General features: G+C 41.3%; 1 protein-coding gene across 1 annotated transcript; it reads left to right on the top strand.

Annotated features, from left to right (window-relative positions):
* Nucleotides 1–1,339: 1,339 nt before the first annotated feature.
* Nucleotides 1,340–20,378, top strand: PLA2G15 (phospholipase A2 group XV). The gene is made up of 6 exons (XM_042437252.1): nucleotides 1,340–1,547; nucleotides 11,220–11,376; nucleotides 13,138–13,256; nucleotides 14,086–14,184; nucleotides 14,439–14,663; nucleotides 16,037–20,378. Exons 1-6 carry the CDS (start codon nucleotides 1,397–1,399, stop codon nucleotides 16,546–16,548), a joined length of 1,263 nt encoding a protein of 420 aa, XP_042293186.1. The 5' UTR covers nucleotides 1,340–1,396; the 3' UTR covers nucleotides 16,549–20,378.
* The last annotated feature ends 2,816 nt before the right edge of the window (nucleotides 20,379–23,194 follow it).

Below are 23,194 nucleotides of genomic sequence, written 5' to 3'. Positions count from 1 at the left end.
GAAACCATGCTGTATGAGGAAAGACTCAGGGAGCTGGAGATGTTTAGCCTGGAGAAGAGAAAGTTAAGAGTTGATATGACAGCCCTGTTTAAACATTTGAAAGGGTGTCATATTGAGGAGGGAACAAGCTTGTTTTCTGCTGCTCCAGAGATCAGGACCCAGAGCAATTGGTGCAAGCTATAGGGAAAGATATTGCAGCTCAACATTAGGAAGAACTACCTGACCGTAAGGGCTGTTTGACAGTGGAATATACTCCTTCAGAGTTTGGTGGAGTCTCCTTCTTTGGAGGACTTTAAGCAGAGGCTGGATGGCCATCTATCTATGGGGATGTTTTGACTGAGAGTTCCTGCATGGCAGAATGGGGTTGGACTGTATGGTCCTTGCAGTCTCTTCCAACTGTATAATTCTATGATTTGTTCTACTGTTTTCTCTAGACATAAAGGTTTTGCAGAGTATATATATATATATATATATATATACCAGCATAGGGAGAATGAGTTCATAGTTAGCATGGTAATGTATGGGAAAGCAATTTAAATCCACCTAGGCGCCACTCCATGCCTTTCTAGTTATTTCCCTTTGGAAGGGCAGAGTTGGGCGAGTCGTGACATTTCCAAACCTGGAACTTATAATGTGCGGACAATTCAAACCCATCTTTAAAATATTCTGGTGCTCAGGCTTCTTATTAGCCATGAAATCTGGCGTGGAAAACAATTCCTATCAAATAATAATAATAACAACAACATAATAAATAAATCAATAAACAAACAGTTGAACAATGCTTTAATAAATACAGTAATAAAAATATATATATATATATATATATATATATGATAAACTGAAACTTAAAGGATTAAAGAAATTAAAGAAAAAAACCAAGTTTAATTTTATCTTTATATATATATATGTGTGTGTGTGTGTGTATATATATATATATATATATGCATAGATATGCATGCTGATCTGTGGAATGCAAACTTGTATAAATTACAAAATGGAAAAAGAGCCAACTCAATTAGACTAATGAATTAAAGAGCTAAAGAAAAAGTTAGCAGCAGCACTATCTCCAACTTTGAGATGGTTTACTACTACTCGGCCGGCGATTGCTTTTCCTTTGTTTTTGTTTTGTTTGGCTGTCGATCGATGTCTCCGCCTTCGACTTGTCGCCCTTGAGAAGCCAGCTGGGGTGAAGAGGAGAAGAAGGAGAGAGAGGGAGGAGGGTGCGAAATCCAGGAACGCCCCTTTTCCCTCTGATTGGCTGTTCGGTGCCAGAGGGGCGTGGCCACCGGCGTGCTCTTTAAAGGGTCCCGTTGGAAGGTCGCGCGGCGTTTCAGTCTGCCTTTGGCCGCTGGAGGGCGAGGGTCTCCAGAGGTAGAAGGGGCGATGTGCTGAGGCGATGATGCGGCCGTCTGGCTCGAGGCTTCTCCCGCTCTTCTCCGTCCTCCTCCTCGGTTTCTTGCTCGGTTCCCCCCGCGGAGGCGGAGACTGTTTCTCCCGGGGGCCCCGGCGGAGCGGAGGACGGGCCCCAGGGCCCCCCATCGTCCTGGGTAAAGATGGGCGGCCTTGCGGTTGTGGTTGTGTTGGGAATGAGGCTTGAGTGTTGCGTGGGTTGTGTTTGTGTTGGAGAAAGGGAGGGGGTTGAGCGTTGTGTTTGTATGCCTCAGAGGGTTGCGTTTGTGTGTGGGAAGGGAGGTTGTGTATGTATGCTTGGGGTTTGTGTTTGTGTGCTTTGGGTTGTGTTTGTGTGAGAGAAGGAGACAGTGCTTATATGCTTGGGGGCCGTGTTTGTGTAGGTGGGTTGTGTACTTGGGGTTGTGTTTGTGTGTGGGAAGGGAGGTTGTGTATGTATGGTTGGGGGTTGTGTTTGTGTGGGTGGGTTGTGTACTTGGGGTTGTGTTTGTGTGTGAGGAGAGGAATTGTGTTTGTATGCTTGTGTGTGAGAAGAGGGGCTGTGTCTCTGTGGGTGGGTTGTGTATTTGTGTGAGAAAGGGAGTTGTGTTTGTATGTGGGAGGAGAGCTGTGTTTATATGTGGTTGGGGGTTGTGTTTGTGTGTGAGAAGGGGTGTTGTGTACGTATGGTTGGAGTTTGTGTTTGCCTGGGGATTGCTTTCCTTTCCAGCAGAGGTGGGCAAAGCCATCCTTTCTGGTGGAGTTGGACTACAGCTCCCAGCATCCTTCACCATTGCCTATGCTGACAAGGGCAGCTGGGAGTTGTGGTCCAACAACTCGCTCCATACCTAGCATTGCTTTACAGCAACAATTGTGTTGTTGTTTCTATGCAATCACAGTACCACTTTTTGCACCCGTGGCAAAGTTTGCACAGTCCGATGGGAGCTGCAGTCCAGCCATGTCTGGAGGGGCCGCGTTTTCCATCCAGGAAAGACAGTTAGCATTTTCACTTTGACAACTCTAATGGAGAAGTGTTGCCGCACCGGTCCCTTGGGAGAGACTTAGTTCTCAGAGGCGGACGCATGCCTCTCTGCGCATTAAGTGGGAGAATGGCCTTTTGAAGAGAGGAACTGACCGGCCAATGCACCGCCTTAAATAAACGAACAGGAATAGCTTTCTGTGTGGCAGAAGTGCTTTTGTAGAACACTTTGCATGCCCAAGAAAGTTGGTAGTAGGAATGAGATTGAAATTGCCTGGCACTCTTTATTTCTTTGGGGTTGCGATGCCTGGTAAAACCGTTGTGAGATAACACTTTGACTTTTACAGGCAGGAAGCCACAGCTTTTCGTGTGGGAAGTAGGCTGGCCTAAAGGTCAAGAGAGAGATGCTGCCGGTCAGCGTCAGGTTGCCAACTCTTCTGGCAGCCTCCTGTGAGTTGCTCTGCTAAAGGGCAAAGGCAAAGCCCATTCGTTGCCTCTTGAGGGTCTCTAGTTCAGGCCTGCACAACATAGGGCCCAGTGCCACATGTGGACCGCCAAGGATTTTGGGTGACCTGCAGGGATGTGGAATGGCTTCAGGGCTCCTCCGCCACCTGGCTTCCTCCTGAGGAGGAGAAAGAAGGGCAAACACTCACCCTACAAGGCTCCTCCGCCACCTGTCTTTCTCCAGTAGAGAAAGAAGAAATGGTGTCAGCAGGGGAAGATAGCCAAACACCTGCACTGCAAGGCTCCTCTGCTGCTCAGCTTTATGCTAAGGAGGACAGGTGAAGACAGGCAAATGCTTGCCCTGCAAGGCTCCTCCTTTGCCCGGCTTTCTCTTGAGAAGGATGGGTAGCAGACGAGGAAAAGGGGCAAAACACTCACCCCTCCAGGCTCCTCCGTCACTTGGCCATCCAGTGCCACCCCATTCTGCCATGCAGGAACTCACAATCAAAGCATCCCTGACAGATGGCCGTCCAGCCCCTGTTTAAAGCCCTCCAAAGAAAGGGACTCCACCACCCTTAGAGGGAGTGTTTTCCACTGTCAGAACAGCTCTTGCTGTCAGGAAGTTCCTCCTAATGTTGAGCTGGAATAATAATAATGACATCAATCCTGTAGCATGGCAAGCATCGACACATATATTGTGGCCAAAGCTTTAATGGACTAGAGTAACCACTTTGTGAGCCAAGCGCAAGAACGTCTTGTTTGGGCCTTGAGAGAGTGAGCAAATACCTTGGCTGAAGCACTCTGGGAATGCCTTGTTCCTGGGCATGAGGGTGGTTAGAGTCATAGTTGTGGAAGAACTCTCTTTAAGTAAACTTCATGTTATCCTCAGGCAGTGTTTCTCAACCGTTGGTGTTCCAGATGTTTTGGCTATCCAGTATGTCCAGTGCTCAGGATTTATGGGAGCTGACGTGCAAAACATACGGAGGACCAAAGTCTGAGGATCGGGTGATAGGCGCAAGAGTTTTGTACCACAGTTTTGTGTAACAGATGCTTGTGTGGCCCAGAGTCCGTCGTATCAGATGCAGAATTTGGTACCTTTGGGTGCATAGATGGCTATAGATATGTTTGTATTTAAAAGTGGGATCCATTGGGCCTAGAATTTGCCAGGAGGAGTAGTAGTTTAAGGACAGTTAGATTCAGAATTGGATTTATTCTTTGGAGTCAAAAAACATTGGACATGGAAATGTCAAAGCTGCTGTTGCCTCTTAACCTTTTTTAGTTCTCAGGTCCTTCTATTTGTAGTACACTGTGTGTATGTCAGTAACTTGCCCACTGAAGATAACAAGTTCATATATCTAATGACACGGTTTGTAGTTCATTAAGGCTTCTGCTGGAAGTATGGTAAGCTTTAGTCTGAGTCTACAGGTTTTAAAGCCTGTTTAAAAGCATCCAAACACAGGAAAAAGGTGGGATATAAATTCAATAAATAAATATTTTGTTCATTGTAAAATGAGTTTTTGCGTCATTATATATCACTTAAGGTAAATCTCTCTCTTCTCTACGTCTGCAAAAGGAAATCACAGGATTTATGTTGTGGAACAAATACATAAAAAGGATAGCCAAATCAACAAGAAAAGATTATCAAACTAGTTTCCCAAGATGTTTTAAGAAAGCAGTAATTTTCACTTAATTCCTGTCGAAGCACTTTTTTTCTTGTAGGCTTCTTGAGATTATTAACCCAAAGCTGATGGAAGCAATTTTTTTTTTGCCCATGTATAAGAGACTCTGAACTTTGCCCTGAAGTGACACCCTTAAAAGCTTACATAAACCCAGTGCTGAAATGCATGTTTTTACATTGGTGCTGGATTCAAGGAGTAGGCAAAAGACTTCTGGACCAAGAGAAATAGATTCAGGCTGTAATTCCAAGTCAGTCTAATTAAGTCTGAGATTGATGAAGAGCACTTGCTGGCTTCAGCAAAAGACATTATTTAAGGAGGTAAACTGCACATTGCAGGGTTTCTGGGTGCTGAAGGCCAAAACCAATGCTTGGGAACCACTGGTTTAAAGGAAAGTAAGGAGTTCAATTTTGGCATTAAAGAGAGATTAAAGCGCATTCAAAGCTTCTCGCAAATACAGCGAAAATAGCAAGTAATTGCGCTAATGATTATCACAAGCAGTTGTGCAAATAAAGATATCGTAAATGTATTGTCGCCGAAATCCCAAAAGCAAAAAGATGCGTGTTAATGCTTCTTTGTGACCACGTTGATAGTGGTTTTTGTGCGACAGCGTGTGAAATGTTTTGCGTAATTACGTGATTTCCCCAGGATATCAGATAAGCTCTTAACTGAAAACCTTGTATGGTCCCCTCTACTCCCCCCAAAATGTATGATGTAGGCAACTTGGGAAGATTTCAGTGTTTTTTAGCCTCTGTGATCCTTCTCCAAGAATATCAAAAAACAAAAGATCCCAAAGAAATCCAAAAGTGGCTGGGAATTTACTTCTGGTTTTGAAAAACGAGGCTTCACGAATGTTTAATAGTATGTCGCTTTTAGTGGAGTTGTGAAACAGGTGTGTTTCTTCAGTTAACAGTGTTGAAATGAGCTCATACTGAATTTCGCACCCCAACAAAAACCTGCATTTCAATACTTGTGTCGTTTCAAGCTATGTAATGCTTAATGTAATATATTGTATAGCTTTTAAATTTGGGAGTTATATTAGAACGGTGATCAGGGAAAGTGATGAGTTGAATGGAAAATAAATTTTGGGTGACAATGTTGAGGACACCCAGGCGGCTGAGAAAGCATAGTGAGACTTGTACTAAAACCAAATTAATATATCAATCAAGGATTTTCAATATGGGCTAATTGCTAACACACTTGGCTGCCTGGGTGGTTTAAAAGGGCGGATCTCTCCTATAAAATGCATTTTAAGTAGATGATTTTAATCCATGTTAGGGTGGTTTGTTACTTTTGAATAATGCAAAATGCAAATGTCAGGTGTTACGTATGGATGGTACTCAGATATGGAGGTGGGTTGCCTCTTTGTATTTATGGAAGGAAAAGTGGAAGATAAGATGAAACAGATTTTTCCCCCTGGAATTAGGATAAAAGACAGGTCGCAACAGCCATGATGCCTGCAAGGACTGAGAAGTGTATGTGAAGGAGTCAACCTTCTGAACTCTTTTCATGGGTTGCCAGTTGTCAAAGGAAGCGAGATGGAGAGCAGAGAGAAGTTGCAGGCTGACTTTTGGCTTGGCTTCCAGGAACTGAAAATGCAACCGTGAAGGAGAAGTGGAAGCTCTGGGAAGGATTTGAGGTTCACTTAGAAGAAGAAAATACTGGGTGAGGTGTAAAGGGCTTCTCTGAAAGGAAGAGATGCTCTAAGGGTTGGACAGGAGGAGGATAGGCAGCCTTGCATTTGGTGGGGTACCCAAAATGGTTTCCAAAATTGTTGCCGTGAAAGGTGGAAAAGACGTAGCCAGATATTCTAAGCCGGGGAGAAATTGGATGAATCTGATAATGGCAGTAAGAGTTGAGGTATTACCTGTGGGAACCTGGAGGACAATTGGATGATCATTGGATGTACTGAGTTTATATGAGTTATAATCAGGAATTGAGTTTTACTTCATGCTGACTGATGAAAATGTAGATCCGGAATGGTTGATCTGGGAATCCATGATGGGATTAGTAGGGTTCCTGCGTCAGAAAGAGGCCAGAATGACTGAATTGTGGTCATCTTTTCCATTTGGATTGCAGGATTAATCATTTGCAAGTCTACATTGAGTAGTTTATAGGGAAAGCAAAGAAACTGGCTAATTATAATGTCAGCTGTTGCGTTGTCATTGGGAAGTAGGCTGTTATCCCTGAAACGACAGATCTGTTTTGCACTTGCTAAGAGAATTAAAATTAGAAACTTAATAAACAATTGTGAACGGCTGAGGTCACGGAGCAGAAAATAATATCCTCGCATGTCTCTTTATAAACAAGAGCTCTTCCTTGGTTCTCCCTCCTTATTGTTTAGCCTTTGTGGAAAACAAATATGCTTTGCCATTTAATCCAAGGCAGGGATCTGCTGAGATATTGCTGATCCCATATCAGGCTACAGCCATATGAGAAGTAAATGAGGTTAAATAAGTCATGGGCTACACAGATGCTCCCTTTGTGGCTGTAATTCGGTAGCTATTCAATCCATTATGGGTAAACAGAAGGAGGTTTTGTGAACGGGTCTTGTTCATGCGAAAATTCAAGACATCTAATTTTCGTCATTTATCCAGAAGAGCTTGGCGTCTTTATCTCAACCCCAGTTAAGCAAAAATCACTTGTTAAGAATGTGTGTGTCAAGAAGATTGGGAAGGGAATGAAGGAGGATCCATGGCCATATTTGTTTAGATGCTGCACAGAGAAAGGGGCTGAAAGAGCACAATACATTAACAGCTAAAATGTCCAGCTCATCGCATCCATTATAAATAACTATGGGTTCCAGGATATATGTCTTAAATAGTTGCTCAAGAAACATACAATTATATTCAAAGCTGAAAGCTCAAGGCACTGTTACAGCACTCCTGTAGCTACTGGGCCTTGGCACGCTGGTTAAATCTAAACTGATGTCAGCCTTTTCTTTTGAAGTCAATGAGAAAATAGTATGCTGTGATTATTTCTGATTTTTTTGTGTGTGATAGAGATGCATTATATTTTCATATCATTTAATGCTACTATATGAGTAGCTTTAAGGGGTCCTTATAATGATCAAACCATTGTTAATGAACTGCTTCAGCATCACACCCACACCGATAATCCTCTTAGTATTTGTTTTTTAAGCTGCAATCCTATGCACACTTATCTGGAAATGAATCCTGTTTAACTCCAGAGTAAGTATACAGCTGCCAGATGGGGCAGAGACAGGCCTAATAGGGGCCAAAATAGCTTTAACAATACTATTGGCAAGGTAGATTCTCTCCCCTTTCTGATGACATTATCTTTCAGATGCCTTTTATTTTGGGGGTGATGGTAGAAAAAGCCTGAGGCACTGAACCACTTAATAAAGTTTTATTATGATTGGTATATGGACAAAACCTCCAAAGGAGTCTGTTTTCAACAAGTGAGTTACTAGAGAAGAAGCAATGTCAGTACCTTTAAGGGCAGTTCATCCTAACATTTTGCCCTTCATTTACTTTTGTTTGTTCATTCCTAATTGTGGTTTAGAGCACGATGCCCTAGGAACAGAGTTGCATCATTACCTTATTTCTGTCTTGGTGAATGTCAAGCATTTTAGAACTACACTTTAAAAGGAAAGGTTTGAATTGGCTTTTGGTAAAATTCTGTGTAAACCCATGGATTTGTTTAACCCCCGTGAGGCTTTACTAGATTGCTACACTGTGACATAGGGGCAGATTTCATAGTGCTGTATGGGTCTCCAGCCTCCACAACTCCTCCTCGCCTGTTTTCCTTTTCATCCTACAGCTTCATGGCCAGAATAATGACAATCACAAGTGCTTAGATAGAGGAGTGTGAACAGATGGGAGAGTTTGAACATGAGAGAGATCAGCACCCCATAAAATACTGGGCAGCCCTACACCTTTTTAACTGAATTCCATCATGATCTGATTGTGAGACTGTCATGTCTTGTTCAGCCCTGAAAACTAGCTTCTCAAAGCAGAGACTTGAGAAGGAAGATGATGTTTGCAGTGGTTTGGTTTTTCCAGGAATTGAAATTTCCTCATTACTTTTTCATCAACGTTTTCTGTTTGGAATTAATTCTCTTATGAAAGATTCTTCTACTCAGTTGAGTCATGTTTTGCAACTGGACGGTTGCAGCAGTATTGGGTTACGCATGTGATCTTCAGTGGGAGCTGCACATCATGTGATTGCCTTCTTGTTTCTAATGATAACATTACAAGATCTTGAAAAGCAAGCTTCTCGTAGATTTTTAGTCACTTCATGAGAGAGTAGGCAAAGTGTGCCCTTCCAGATGTTGTTGGGCTGCATCTTCCATCAGCCTTAGCCAGCATAGGCAATGAAGGGGAATGCCGGGAGTTGCAATTCAACAGAATCTGAAAGGTCACTCTGTGCAATGAACTCTCTTTGGTCAACAGTAAGTGGTTTTCATTGACTCCTAGGAAAACGAAGTCACTGCAAATCTATTTCCTTTCCCCCCCCCTTCCTTTGGTTTCTTCTTATCAAATATCTGATTTGAGCAATAGATTCATACAGATGGGAAGATAAAATTGGAGAACTGCCTGCCAGTTACTGAAGCAATGATAAAAACTTCAGTATAAAAATAAAAACAGGAAGTTAAAAAAAGCCCAGAATAAAATCCCAGCCATTTTGCAAATGCAGTGATTTCAGATTCCTAGTTTGGCGTCCCACACATCTAAACACCCAGTAATTCAAACCTGGATGTCTTTGACCAATGCATATATAAAACTCCCCTCTTCATATATATTATACATATTTTATCCAGTTGTTTTTCCATGATGGTAAGTGTGCATTTCCTCCCCTCTTTGGACAACAGTATTAAAAAATGCACGAAGTTGATTTGGTGACTATATCTTGAGAGGTACTAAATAAGCACTTCATTGAACTGAATTTATTCTTCTTGTTAATAATGGTCTTAATTGTTTAAATGGATAATTTTGCAAGCCATTCAAACATCTTGTGGTCCTGGGTGGGATATAAACATTGAAATAAATAAATAGCAGTAGTCCACTGAAAATAGTATCTGGTATTTTGTTTGCTGTGATCTACATAGTGCTTATTGACCAGCAATGTTCTTTGGACTGCTGTATTGTATGTTAAATGTATCGTCTTCAGTCTCATGCGAATAGTACCCTTTTCTTCCCTTGTTGACTGAAGATAGATGAAGCATTTGGAACAGAAGAATAAGTCAGCAGCAGCCCAAAATAGGTTGAAAAAAGTCACATCTTTATTCTGAAACCATGCGTGGGATTTGTTATGAAAGCCAAAATGCCACATTTGCAGAACCAGAGGAGCTATTTGCTCAGCAGTGTTCCTATCAGATTGTGTATGCTTTGCAAGAACTTTTCCCTGTTGTGTTTAGTCTTTTCCAATTAATTTAATATTTTTTATGGTTAGCCCTAACAGATCCGTTTATGGTAAAAAAAAAAAAATTATTGAGCAAACATCAGATAAGTCTTTGTGTGGCATAAGCAATGGGAGAATAAAGACATTATGAAATGAGAAATCTCGAAGAGTTGTTACTGTGTGCCTTCAAATTTCTGACTGATGGCAACTAAAGCTATTTTGATCATCATAACCATTTTAATGCTTCTGTTATCTTTAATTGTGTTTGGTGGTTCCACTGTTTTTAAATGGAAGGGCGATATAAAATGTGCAACTGTTCCAAAATTAGTGCAAATCGCTTAGCTCTTGCAAGTATTATGGTGGTTGAATGTCACCTCATTGGAAATTTCCAGACTTCTCTTCAAAGAGTGTCACAATAGTCTGGGTTGGATATAGCCAAGAGGGTTGTGTTGAGTCAGTTAAGTCATTACTGTTAAGTCACCTGAGCAGTTTTGTTGTAGGTCCAATAACAATTTTAATCTTAAAGCCTGTAATCCTATGTGCACTTACTTGAGTCTAAGCCCAGTTGCTTGTCAGTATGTTTAGAATTAGAAATTTATGAATGTAATGGATTGCACTCAGACTTACACAAGTGTAAATTGCACAGACCCTGTGACTTATGAAGACGGGGGGATTCAAAGGGGCTTATTGGTCTGAAGTGACTTTCTACTCATACAAGGATCCTTTGGTTGGAAGCCAATTAACTCACTGTATTCCTGTTGTCAATCTTTGATTTAGATGTGACATAACTTTATGGAATGGGATTAAAATGCAGCTGATGTGTACAATTGTGGTCAACATGAATCTGCTGCAAAGCCAATGCTGATAAATAAGCTGTCTGACTGGTATCTTCGAGTATTTCTCGGTTTCAAAATCTTCCAGTAACGGTAACTGTTGAAGAGACCACTTCTGCGTCATTAAAAAAATAATAGTCCGTTAAGGAATTTCAGATTGTCAGGCTTTCATGTCATGTGTCCCTGCTTCTGCTTTTGTAGGCGTGTTAGTTAATATTTCCTTATGTACAAGAATTCTTACAACAGGATGAGTAAAGGTCACTTGATTTAGTTAGAAACTGAGCCTCCACTGGGTCGCCTAAAGAGTAATGTTCAAACCTTTTCTCTAGGGAGCTCAGACCATGAAAGGGAAAATGTGCCCCTTCAGATGATGTCAGATTGCAACTCCCATCACCTCTTATCCTGCCTGGGATTGCTGGACCATGCATACCACTCTCATGTTAATACCTTAGATAGTATGGTGAGACAGAATGCTTTGGTAAAAACAAAATGCTGGACTCGGTCTAATCTTCACCTCTTTCCATATCATTTCAGTGCCAGGAGATTTGGGTAACCAGCTAGAAGCCAAGTTGAACAAACCGTCTGTAGTGCATTACCTCTGCTCCAAGAAGACAGACAGTTACTTCACATTATGGCTGAATTTAGAACTGCTGCTTCCGGTTATCATTGACTGCTGGATAGATAACATCAGGTGGGGCTGCAGCATTGTTAAAATGACTCCGTCCTAAATGAAAATTTGATGGTAACAGTTCTGAATATTTTTTGAACTGGGATAGCAAGAATCTTTGAGACCATGTTTGATAGGCAGTGAGTAGATCTAAGGAGATCCAAGTTGAGATTGTTGTTCACTATTGACTGGGAGCAGCAATACATCAGTTTTTATTATGGAAGCGTACCATGCATGAGAACATGAATTTTGCAGACAGTGTCACACTTGAGAGGAGATTCAGTTGGCAGAAGGTTCATGATGCTTTTCAGCATGGCAGAGTAGGTGCCTGCCATACATGAGTTGCGTAGATTCACAGTATTTTCTATGCGGTAATTGCTTCAAGCTGACATTTTATTTTGAATGAGGCACACCTTACCTAACAGCTATTCCCTCTATAAAATAATAATGGTATTAACCTCCCTTACAGAAAACAAAGGTAGAGAAATGTACAGGTAAGCATTACAGAATTGTCATAGCTTGAATAGATTAAATAGTTCATTTGTTTCTGACATTTGTTAGAAATAGCAGGTATAGTCCTGACATTTGTTAGAATTATCAGGTATTTCCATGGTTTCTCTCCTGATGTTTGCTAGCACAAGTCATGGTTTGGGTTAGTATTAGCTCTGAATTATACCAGTGTAGGAAAATTTGTAAGCGAAGTGACCTATGCGTGCAGGTCCTGAGAAAAAGACAGGGAGACATGGAGATGTCTTCTCTGCAGGGTTGCCATGAGTTGAAGTCAACTCAAGGGCAGCTAACAATTAGAAAATTGGTAAGCTTGATATTAATTGGAATCTAGCCATAAAATACTGCTTGATCAAGGAAGAAATCTTTACATTAGCATTCGAATTACTATTGAAGTATGAGCATAAAACTGCGTACATTGACTTTGGTCAAATAGCTTTGAGTTTTGCTTCTCATTCAACATGCTCTGTGTCACTAACACTTAAATGCTATTTTTCTTGCATTTTAGACTGTTAGCTGTGAGTTAAATGATAAATTAATCTGCCATTTGTACATGGAAGTCTTCAAAAGGGTAGACATTGCAAACAACAACGGAAGTGACAATGTAATCTGTTTTACTTGAAAAGCAAATGCATGTCAGTGGAACTCATTTTGGGAAGCCTTTAGATTAACACCTCCACGTACCTTCTAGAACAGTTAAAACAAACCCACTAATGATTTCATTTTCTGATGACAAATTTTACATGTTGAAACTTAATTAAAATTGCTAAGAGGCTAGCAGTTTCAAGCAAACATCACCACTGCTTGCATTCATCTATATTCCATCGAAGGAAGGGAGACAGAACTTTGGTAGCCAGAAAAAACTACTTGGCAGCTGAGATGAGACTAACTGGTTGCTTCTCAAGAAGCTTTCCCAATGATTAGATTTGGCTTTTTCAAATAGTACTTTACAGCTAAGTGGATAATCTTCTTAGAGTATATTAAGTCTGCTAGTCTTGTGGGGGAGCTTACTGGAGTAGTCTAATGTTGTCTGTTAATGTCTTAACCTTTTTTTGCTAGCTTTATGGTAAAAGTAAAGAGTGCAGATCACTTTAGGCTTAAATGTTGATGCTAGTACTACAGACATGAAGCTTGGTTTAATCTGGGGGAGGTTAGAAAACAAAATGTCCAGGCATCATTTGTACATATTTTCTGTACTTGACAATTCAAATACATAGATATGCTTTGTAGGAGGACACTCCTTAAATACACCTTTATCTTGTTGCTCTCCCTCTCCAGGCTTGTATACAATCGAACTAGTGGAACCACTGGGCCACCAAATGGGGTTGACATCAAAGTCCCTGGATTTGGACGCACTTTTTCCGTGGAATTCCTTGACCCTAGTAAAAGAAGTGTTGGTATGTATTTTTTATCTAATCTGTTATCATAGGGCACTGATATCATACATAAATGTGCATGATGACCAAAAGGGCAATCCAGTTCAACCCCATTCTGCCATGCCAGAAGACACAGTCAAAGCACCTCTGACAGATGTCCATCAGCCTCTATTTAAAAACCTCCAAAGAAGAAGGCTCCACCAACGTATTCCATTGTTGAACAGCTCTTACTTGTCAGAAAGTTCTTCCTAATGATTAGGTAGAATCTCTTTTCCTATAGTTTGCATCCATTGCTCTGAGCCCTGTCCTGTGGAGCTGGAGAAAACAAACTTGCTCCATCCTCAGTATGACATCCTTTCAAATGTTTAAACAGGGCAATCATATCACCTCTTAACTGTTTCTCCTCCAGTAGCATTCCTGCAGGGAATGTTTTCTTTGGTTCTTGTGACTTTGGCCTACCTCAAACAGTTGGATCTAGTGGACAACTTAATGCTGTTGTGATGCATTCCCCTATCTAGATTGACCCTGCAGTTCTAATCCTAGGGCAGTTATCGCTCCTTTTGTCCTTTTAACCTTAAAACCCTTTCCTGGGTCTGGTACCTAGGCCTTAAGGTGACCACTGTACTGGGAAGTAGATGTCTTGATCTATGAGTTCAGTGTAGTAATGCCTGATTGAACCCTTTTCATCCTCTAAGGACCCCAAGCCCCTATTCAGACCTTAATTAACTTATAGGCATCCTATGTCTCAGTTCTTCTATATTGCCAATGGCTAAAAAGAATCCTGAATTTAAGATTAGTGCTGACTGGATAGTCAGTAATGTTTGCTTTTTAATTTCTCCTTTATCTACAGGGACCTACTTCTATACGATGGTGCAGAATCTAGTTGACCTGGGCTATCAACGGGATGAAGATATTAGAGGAGCTCCATATGATTGGCGGAAGGCACCAGGTAAATAATATATCTTTATAGGGATTGGGATTTTATCACAGGATGAATTCAAGATCTACTGGATGTACTCATATATAAATCTAGAAATTTTAGTTAAAATACTGACAAAGTCTGGATCAAATTATGCATGGGTCAGTGTAAGTACTATACTTTAATTCTTATATATAAAAAATGAGCTCACCCCCCTTCTCTGAGTAGAGTGGTGAATGCAGTCATTCAGTTAATTGTATAAATCATTGTCTTGATCCTTTCAGATGAGAATAAAGAGTACTTTGAGGCACTCCGCAAGCTGATAGAGGTCCTGTATGAAGACTACGGAGAGCCGGTGGTCTTAATTGCCCACAGCATGGGGAATATGTACACACTTTACTTCCTCAGACGGCAGACTCAAGACTGGAAAGACAAATACATAAGGGACTTTGTTTCCCTGGGTGCTCCGTGGGGAGGAGTGGCTAAAACCCTCAGAGTGCTAGCATCAGGTAGGTATGTCTGGTCTACAGAAGGAGAAGCAGATGTTTGTGATGCAGTTTAGGCACCAAGAATAGTTTAATCCACAGAGAGGCACATGGTTTACAATCCCATCACTGAAGATGCTAACCATTCCTCTTAAACTGGGTAGAGCGAAGTAGACTCCACTGATCACAGTGCTTTCATCCAGGTTTCGCTACCTTTTCTGAAAGTGGAATGGCTATTCTGTGCCTTCATATTTGCTCTGCTCCACCTTTCTAGCGTTTCTGCTTTTTGTGTGGATAAATTCTAGGGGCTAAACTTAAAACTGTTTTCATACTGAACAGTCATCAGAGTCTCCTATAAAAAGTGAGAGTCGTGTTCCCAGTTCTTTTTGGTCAATCTCAGAACAGACTCTAAAATGCTAAGAAGAGTTTGAGGAATGAACCAACTTTGCTTTACTCTTGAATCCAGAAACCAGCCACAGACATTAAGGGACTTCTATCTGACAATGGTGTTAGATGGAAACTCATATTTGAACTGCTGCTTTTAGGGAGAGTATCTGAGGAGCTATGCCAAACAGAAGCAGAGCGCATTTTTGTTTCACAGCTGACACATTACAGATTAATGCATCACTACAGAAGGGTAGCATTCACACAATAGTCCTAAATGAGCTCAAATAGGAAATTGGCTGGCTTTTCATTTATACTAGGGTGGGAAACATTGGTCCTGCTGTTGAAATCTAGCAGCCTTCCAATTTTCTGCCACAGGTTTAGAGGGCAGAAAACGCTTAACATTAGAAGATATCTTTTATAGGACAGTTGTTTTATTTGATACATGTCAGCATTAATATCAAATATTTGCATGGATGCCCTCATATACTCAGTAACCAGTGCCCAGAATTTTTTGTTTTGTTTTAACTTCTTTGAGGCAAACCAATCCTAGAAGTTTGGACATTTTGCCTTTTTGTCTGTGCTGTGTTTTACTCAATATTCTTATGATGGGCCAGTGACCAAATGCTGCTGTTAGAGTTTGCTGTTATTAATTTTCCTGCTAGTTATTCCTATTAAGTTTCTATACTCTTGGCATATTTTTTTTAGAATCTAGTATAGGCATAGAAATCACTTAAAAGAATATGTCTTACTGTTTATTTGAGGCAGGTGTTTGTTTGATGTGGGTGTTTTTCAAAAGCTGTTAGTTACATTTCAACTAAGTGTGCATAAAGTCAGCTGTAGGCTTACCACATTTCCTGCACATATCACAAGCTTTGAGATAATGCTTTAGGCAGTTTTCAGACTGTACTTTCGGTTCACATCTGGCTTATGGTTTTGAAAACCAAGTGATGGGTTATGAGATAACCCATGATCATTTAACACTGTTAATGTTAAATAAACCTTCTCAACAGGTGACAACAACCGGATCCCTGTTATCAGCTCCCTTAAGATCAGAGACCAGCAGAGATCTGCAGTTTCAACCAGTTGGTTGCTCCCTTACAACTATACTTGGTCTCCAGAAAAGATCCTTGTCAGTACACCATCTGCGAACTATACACTGCGGGATTACCATAAATTCTATGTTGACATTGGCTTTGAGGATGGCTGGCTTATGAGAGAAAAAACAGAAGCCTTGGTCTATGAGATGTCTGCCCCAGGAGTGCGCATACACTGTCTGTATGGTACTGGGGTGGAAACCCCTGACTCTTTCTTCTATGACGCATTTCCAGACAAGGAGCCTAAAATCTTCTACAGTGATGGCGACGGCACAGTGAACTTGCAAAGTGCCTTGCAGTGTCAGAAGTGGGTGGGTCAACAGAAGCAACAAGTGATACTCCATGAGCTGCCAGGAAGTGAACACATCGAAATGCTCTATCTTCCTCAGACCATTTCCTATGTGAAAAAGGTTCTCTTTGGCTCATGATGTATTATTGCAGAATGCACCTTTTCTCTGACATTTGAGGGCCTTTTGAAGAGGAGGAGGAGGGGAAAGAAGAATGTTTGGCTATTTTGGACCCCTCCTTTAAAAGCCTGTTTGTTTGGCTTGTTGGGACTTGCTGGGAATTTGTTTTGATGTTGGTTAATGATCACTTTTCTCCGGTTGGGGCTCATAACACACTGTAACATGTTGAAGAGTCATTCCAACTGCATTTAGGTATCTCTGGTGCAATGCCCACTGTACATTGTAGGTGAAGATTGTGCTATGCTTACTCTCTGAGATGTGGGGGAGGGCTTTATTTTTCTCTGTATACTGAGTTAAAATAACAGGCAGCAGAGATAACATAGGTAATGACTTTCTGAATGGTCCTAAATGCTGGAGCACATACCAGTAGGGAAGCTGCCATTAAGTGAAGTCCGATCAGCACACACATGATTATGTATTATGTTAGCTTGGTGCCATCCATTGAGATCATCTTTATTCTTAGAGGAGATAAAAATACGTATCTTGATCTTACATCACTAACATAACGGTGTCAATTTGGTCCTTGTTTGAGTAAAAAGCAGACTGGAGGATTTTCATAACTATCACCTTTGGAGACTTTGATTTTGCTCCAGTCCTAAATATCAGCAAAGATTCATATTAAATGCCTTCTGGAAAGTGGTGAACTCTCAGCATTGTTGAGAGATGTTGGCTTCTGTTTGAATACTGATGTGACGGACTGCATTGTTCAAAGACCAGGGCTGTTCAAGAGATGTTTTAGCTAGATGCGCTCCTCCTTGGAATCATCCAAGTGGCCATCCAACAGCATTTGCAGGTTGCCAGCTGAGCTGTTGTTACAGAAGTGTGTCTGCTATTAAATTTGAGTTTGTAGCTGACTCTTTCCAGAATCCTTGGCAGTGTCTTGAACTAGTTGATTTTTCTTTAACTATAGCCCCTTTCTGTATTTAACTGACTTAAAATGATAAGATACAGAGCTGTACAGACCCTGATTAAATACAGCAATACAGCCACAGTTGCAAGGTGCCCCTAGCAAAAGGCAGCTGCCTTCTTCTGGGGCAATGCTTGGCAGACAGCAAGGATTTCCAAGTTGTCCATAGTTGTCTCTCTCAAGTTTGGGATCAGTTATGCACTGATGGCTCCTCAGAGCAGATCCATTAGAGTTTTCAAACATTGCTTGCAATGGCCCCCGCAAGAGCTTGTGGCCCTCTCATGTGCTAAAATCAGCAAAAGAATGTGCAGCGGTTGTGTGCATAAAATAACCTGTGATGCCTTGAATCCAGCATACTACTGAGGATGGGTAAATTCATAGCGATCAGTGTTTAGTTAAGACCTGTGATGAAAAGCACAAAACTAGAAATATTTCAATCAGTGACTTTACAGGGCTGCTTATATAACTTAAGACTTCATTTGTGCCAAAATCACCCCAGACTGAAAATTATAGTGCCCTGGATATCTGGACATTGTAGGTGAGTTACACTGACCCAGACCTTTAGTAACAAAACATGAAGAGTACAAAAAAGCATATGTGTCTCTTAGTCTTTGGACACTGTCCTTGCTAGACAATAAAAGTAAGCAGAATCTTCAGTGGTGGGTCATGGCATGAAACTTTATTTTCTCTGCTACTGATCTTGTGAAGCACTTTCATATGCTTTTGTTCATCGAGATTTTTTTTTAATCCCAAATCTTAATGTTCTTGATTGTTACGTTGCAAATGTTTTAGAACAATGTTGGTCCCCCCCCTCCCCAGAAACAAATGCTTTTTTAAAAAATGTAAATTATTTTTTGCCTTAAAGGAATGTACAACCTTCTTCGTTCAACTTCTTGTTTTTCAGTAATGCCCATCTTAAGACTACTAACAGGCACTACAGCCATGATAATAGAAATATCGGAATATTTTCATCAGACATCCTTTGACAGTTTGTACCCAGACTTGTCAGCATAAAATGGCTTTTAAGTGCGGTGGCGAGTATTGCAATGTTCAAGATCGTGTTGCAAACACAACCTGCTAAACTGGCCCCGTCACTAATTGAACTTACACTTGGCAGTAAATCTGTTTGCATCTTGTGCATTGAGATATTTTCCATCCTGCCCTGATCTGTCTTACAGCTTCAAGGCACCATTGTACTTGGCTACCTTCAAAGGATGAGGATGGAGAGTTCCTTTTACATATTGTTCCTGGTCTCGTGACTAAAAGTCAGGGCACCATCGCGTTCATGGCAAGGTTGTTGCTTGTTGAAGTTGTCTGTATTGTAGCAGAGAAGTGAGTGACTAAAATTGATTACTGAGAATCAAATATCTAATATTTATTCAGTGACTTGCTAATTTATTTATCATGTGCCATCATTACGTATGGCACTCATACGGGTAACGTAAGCAAAAGAATAGGTTTCTGACCCCAGGGGACTTCTAGTCTAAATTACAACAGAAAGAGAGGGAGGGACTGATGTGTTCAGGCACATGTGCTTAGGCTTGGTTTCATTTGTGGATGAAGGCTAAGAGGTTTAGCCATAAAGCCCAAGTCAGGTTTATGGACATTTTACCTTGTCCCACTATGACAGGTAACTGGCATCTGATACTTTGACTTCTAGTCCTTTTCCATTGTGTTCCAAGTACAGGTACATCTCAGTCCCATTTTGTAGTGCTATCAACATTTTACACATTTGTTCAGATTTCCATTTTGCTCCACGCTATTTATTCCCAGACCATTTATTTATCTGCAGTTGAAATAAACAGGAGCAGGCAGGCATTGCCATAGGTGTTTCATTGGTGTTTTTGTCAGTGAGGTGACTGTTGTTTCTCATGTGGACTGGGTTTCTTACTGTGTAGTGACAGCTTACTTTGTCTTGTAGTAACAGTAGTAGTGCTGGCTGTATTTTGATCCTTTCTATCAAAGCAAGAAATCAATGTGTGTAGCATTTGCAGAACAAGTTGAGAGTGATTTATACCCACATCTTAATGTTGTGAATGATGGTCACTCACAAATCAAATGGCAGTGTACTGGACATTTTGAAGTTCTTTCAAACTGTCTGTAGATCTTGGTCAGAATCTCACAGACTGTGGATGTTAAAACTTGCTTTCCTCAAACAGTAGCCTTTCTCAAACAGTCCCATGCCCAAACTGCATTTGTAACAGGGTAGTTCCGAAACAGTTTTATATATCGTGATAATCAAAAAAGTCAAGTTTCTCCTAGAGATGCTGAACTGTGGTTGGCGATCATAAAATATCTCTTTGGATCCTGATGGCTGCTGTTGACCTAAGCTTATGAAGGAAGTCTTTTCCAAAAGCTTGCTTCTTCATGGTACCCACAGAAACTTGCAGACTTGTCCAGTTTTTGTATGCACATGACTTTCTTCCCAGACGGTATTTTTTAAAAATGTAAGTAACTTTATGAGGACCAAATGTACTTAACTCCTGATACAAAACAAAAGTGCTGGATGGAACTTCAGCCTCTTTTGAGTGTGAAATTATTAATTCTGCTGCAAAGGGTCAGGGTCACCATGTGATTCTGTTTTAAAAAGGGCAGACTTTCCCACTGAGCAATAAGTGCAAAGGAGCTGTTAGGCCAAAGTCGAGAATTTCCTGCCATGATGCTTGTTTGTGGAGTACATAGTGTTTGAGCTGTTCAGCTATTCAGGGACTGAGCAACTACTTTCCTGTTCTCTGCTTCTAACAGTATTTTGTATAGAACACTGCCCATTAAGGCCTCTTGTTTTTATACACACCTTTGTCAGTGTTACGAATAAGTTCGGTAAATTTTTTTTTCATATTTGATTGTCATACTTTGATAACACAATAAAGTTGATCAAATGCTACTGTTTTTCTCGCATTACTAGAGTGGCGTCTCTTGTGTTGGTCTTTCTGATGTGCTGTTCAGTTTGTTCAAGTTGACATTGACCCATGGTGACTCTGTCACAGAGTTTCTTGGCAAGATGTATTCAGAGGAGGTTTGCCATTGCCTTCGTATAAGGCTGCAAGAGAGTGACTTGCCCTTTGGTCACTTAGTGGGGTTGTGTGGATGAGCGGGTATTCAACCCATGGTCTCCCGGAGCCCTATTTCAGCGCTCAAAGCACTACACTACACTGGCTCTTTCCAAATATATGCATGCAAATTGTCAAAGAGTGTGCTAGGATGCTTGTAGAACATGCATGATCATGCTGAACCAGAGGAATGAACTATGAAAGTCAAATGGATGAGGAGCTCAGCAGAAGAGAAGGTATGGCCAGAAGGCGAGGCAAAGGAAGCCTCTCTTTTGCCCACCGGTCTTCAAACACTCTCTGGGAGAAGAGGTAGTTTGCTGTTTGCCATTGACACAAGAGTCTCCAGCTTCGGGAATGAGGTGCAATAGGAATCCAGGGATTCTTCCTCCTCTTTACTCCCAAAGCAGAAGGCTGTTGTGCCAATTCTGCTCCTTGCTTGGGGAGTTGCAAGCTGCTGTCTCCCATTGCTTTGGGAATAAAGAGGAGGAAGAATCACTGTTGAAGACAAAGATATCACAGAGATAATGTCACATTCCTATCTGGAGAGATGCACAGTACCCCTGTGGAAAAATGTCTCACTTTACTTCCTAAATGGGGCAGGTTCCATTTATAATTTCCTGGACGCCATAACTTAGAAATGACTCAAAGGCACACAACAACAACAAAGTGAAAACTAAGAAACGACTGTTGTGTTCCTTCAAGTCATTTCTGACGTATGGTGATCCTATTGCAGGGTTGTCTTGGCGAGATTTGTTCAGAGGAGGTTTGCCATGGGCTTCTTTGGAGGCTGAGAGAGTGTTACTTGCCCAAGCAATCAGGATAGAGCTAAGATTAGCCTTCTGTTTCAGCAGAAGCACTGAGAAAACTCCAGCCAAAAGGAGATTTTGGAGAATTTGTGGCACAAGCTGGCACCGCATTGGGTTAGTAGCCAATAGGACTTGGGTACTGGCCGGTTCTGTGAAATAAGAACCCCACTTTTCCAGCCTTTCCACAGCTGCTGATCTTTCCCAACCGAGCGAAATGTGCAGGATCAGCAGTGGTTGAGCTCTACCTTTTGGACTCTTGTTGAAGAACTGGCTGATAAAAGGCTTCCCTTTGCCAAGCTGGAGAGGGAAAGGGGCCAGCTTGTGTAGGATTGGCGGCCTTACCGGGTGTATTTTTGCATAAGTGCCCTTATGCTGGGCAGCAGAGAGGCCTTTGGGGTTGGGTGTTTTGTCAAAAAGTTAAGCCGGGGCCAAGGTTAACGTCACATATTTTTGGAAAGCGATAAGGTTTCAGCAGCTGCTACTGAACAGAAGGCTTCCTTTGTCCTGTGTGTGTTCCCTGCCTTTCCAGGAAAAGGGCATGCCACACACACTGGTTCTTTTGCCACCTCAGCCTTGTGCCCGCCGTGAGCCTGGAAAAACCTATTTGCAGCCATGCCCCCTTTCAATAGCTCCTTGTATTCTACATTGTGCCTTTATTTATACCTCGGGTGGGCACTGCTCCACTGAATGGGTTTCTATACCTTAGTACACTATGCAATTGTGGGATACTTGTTGGAGTGTGTGTGTGTGTGTGTGGGGGGTATTTCCATGCCAATTTAATGTTTAAAAAATTGGAGTGGGCATTCACTATGCCCACCCTAAGGTTGCCAATGTAAAAACTAGAGAAGGCTCCTGTGCATTTAATGCTTTTAATATTTGATATGTACAAAAACTGTACATATCAATGGAATGATGGCCCCATGCCCTCCAACACTATTTTTGGTCTGATATTTTATTAAATGAATGAATATGTTATCTCTTTTTCTCTTTGTAATAGCATCTGGTTGTTGGCTTCTGGTTTAGCCTTGCAGTCATTTTTTTCAACTTGAATTTTGTAGCTTTTGATAGCATAATTTCTGGTAGTTGTATTGACAACTCAAATATTGTTATGTATTTTGTATAACAAATTTCTTTTTTAAAAAAATAAAGGCACAGGAGCCCTCACGTGCAAAGAATACCCGAGATAGGGTCAGCATAAGTCCGAAACAACTCAATGGCACACAACAACAACAACAACAACAACAACATACTTGTTAAATTCTGCAGTGACTGTTGGATGGCCAAAATGTGCTTCTTTTTGCATCCACTGGAGTGCGCTGTTCCATCTGAAACACTCCGCTTTCAAAATCTAAGACAAAGATGGACACATCTCTAAGTGAAAGAAGAATGGAAATAAAACCCAAGCTATTGTCAGATGATGAGTAGAAAAGTTGCTGGAGTGCAAGTCCCATCAGTCCTTCTTGTGTCCAATGATCAGGGATGATGGGAGTTGGAGTCTCCCAAAATCTGGGACTTCGAACCCCGTCAGTCAGAACTAGGTAGACAGCTGTCAGGTTGATGAGAATTCCCATTGATACTTCATAGAATTCAAATGTTTCTTTGTTTTTACGTTAGCTCTGAACATGAACTTCAACATGATCCCTTTTTAATTGGAACAGCTGAGGGATGGGATAATGTCGGATAACAAGCTTTGGAGCGCCAAAGAAGCTGCAAGCAGCATTGCCAGGTTTTCAAAATAGCAACAAGAGGGCAGCCAAAATTAATGGCACGCAGGGTTGACAGTCGGAAAGGGGCTGCGAATGACTTTGCATTCTGCCAAATGAAAATACATTGCATTCCATGTT

The sequence above is a fragment of the Sceloporus undulatus genome, chromosome 8, assembly GCF_019175285.1.
Source record: "Sceloporus undulatus isolate JIND9_A2432 ecotype Alabama chromosome 8, SceUnd_v1.1, whole genome shotgun sequence".
NCBI classification, from domain to species: domain Eukaryota; kingdom Metazoa; phylum Chordata; class Lepidosauria; order Squamata; family Phrynosomatidae; genus Sceloporus; species Sceloporus undulatus.
The sequence above is the reverse complement of the archived record's forward strand: the minus strand, read 5'-3'. Positions and strand labels throughout refer to the sequence as shown.

Excerpts from the sequence above, each read along its gene's own strand:
- PLA2G15 (XM_042437252.1), top strand. The coding sequence starts at position 1,397 with ATGATGCGGCCGTCTGGCTCGAGGCTTCTCCCGCTCTTCTCCGTCCTC. Across the intron at positions 11,377-13,137 it reads TGCTGGATAGATAACATCAG|GCTTGTATACAATCGAACTA; the intron begins GTGGGGCTGCAG and ends CTCCCTCTCCAG. Across the intron at positions 14,664-16,036 it reads CCTCAGAGTGCTAGCATCAG|GTGACAACAACCGGATCCCT; the intron begins GTAGGTATGTCT and ends CCTTCTCAACAG.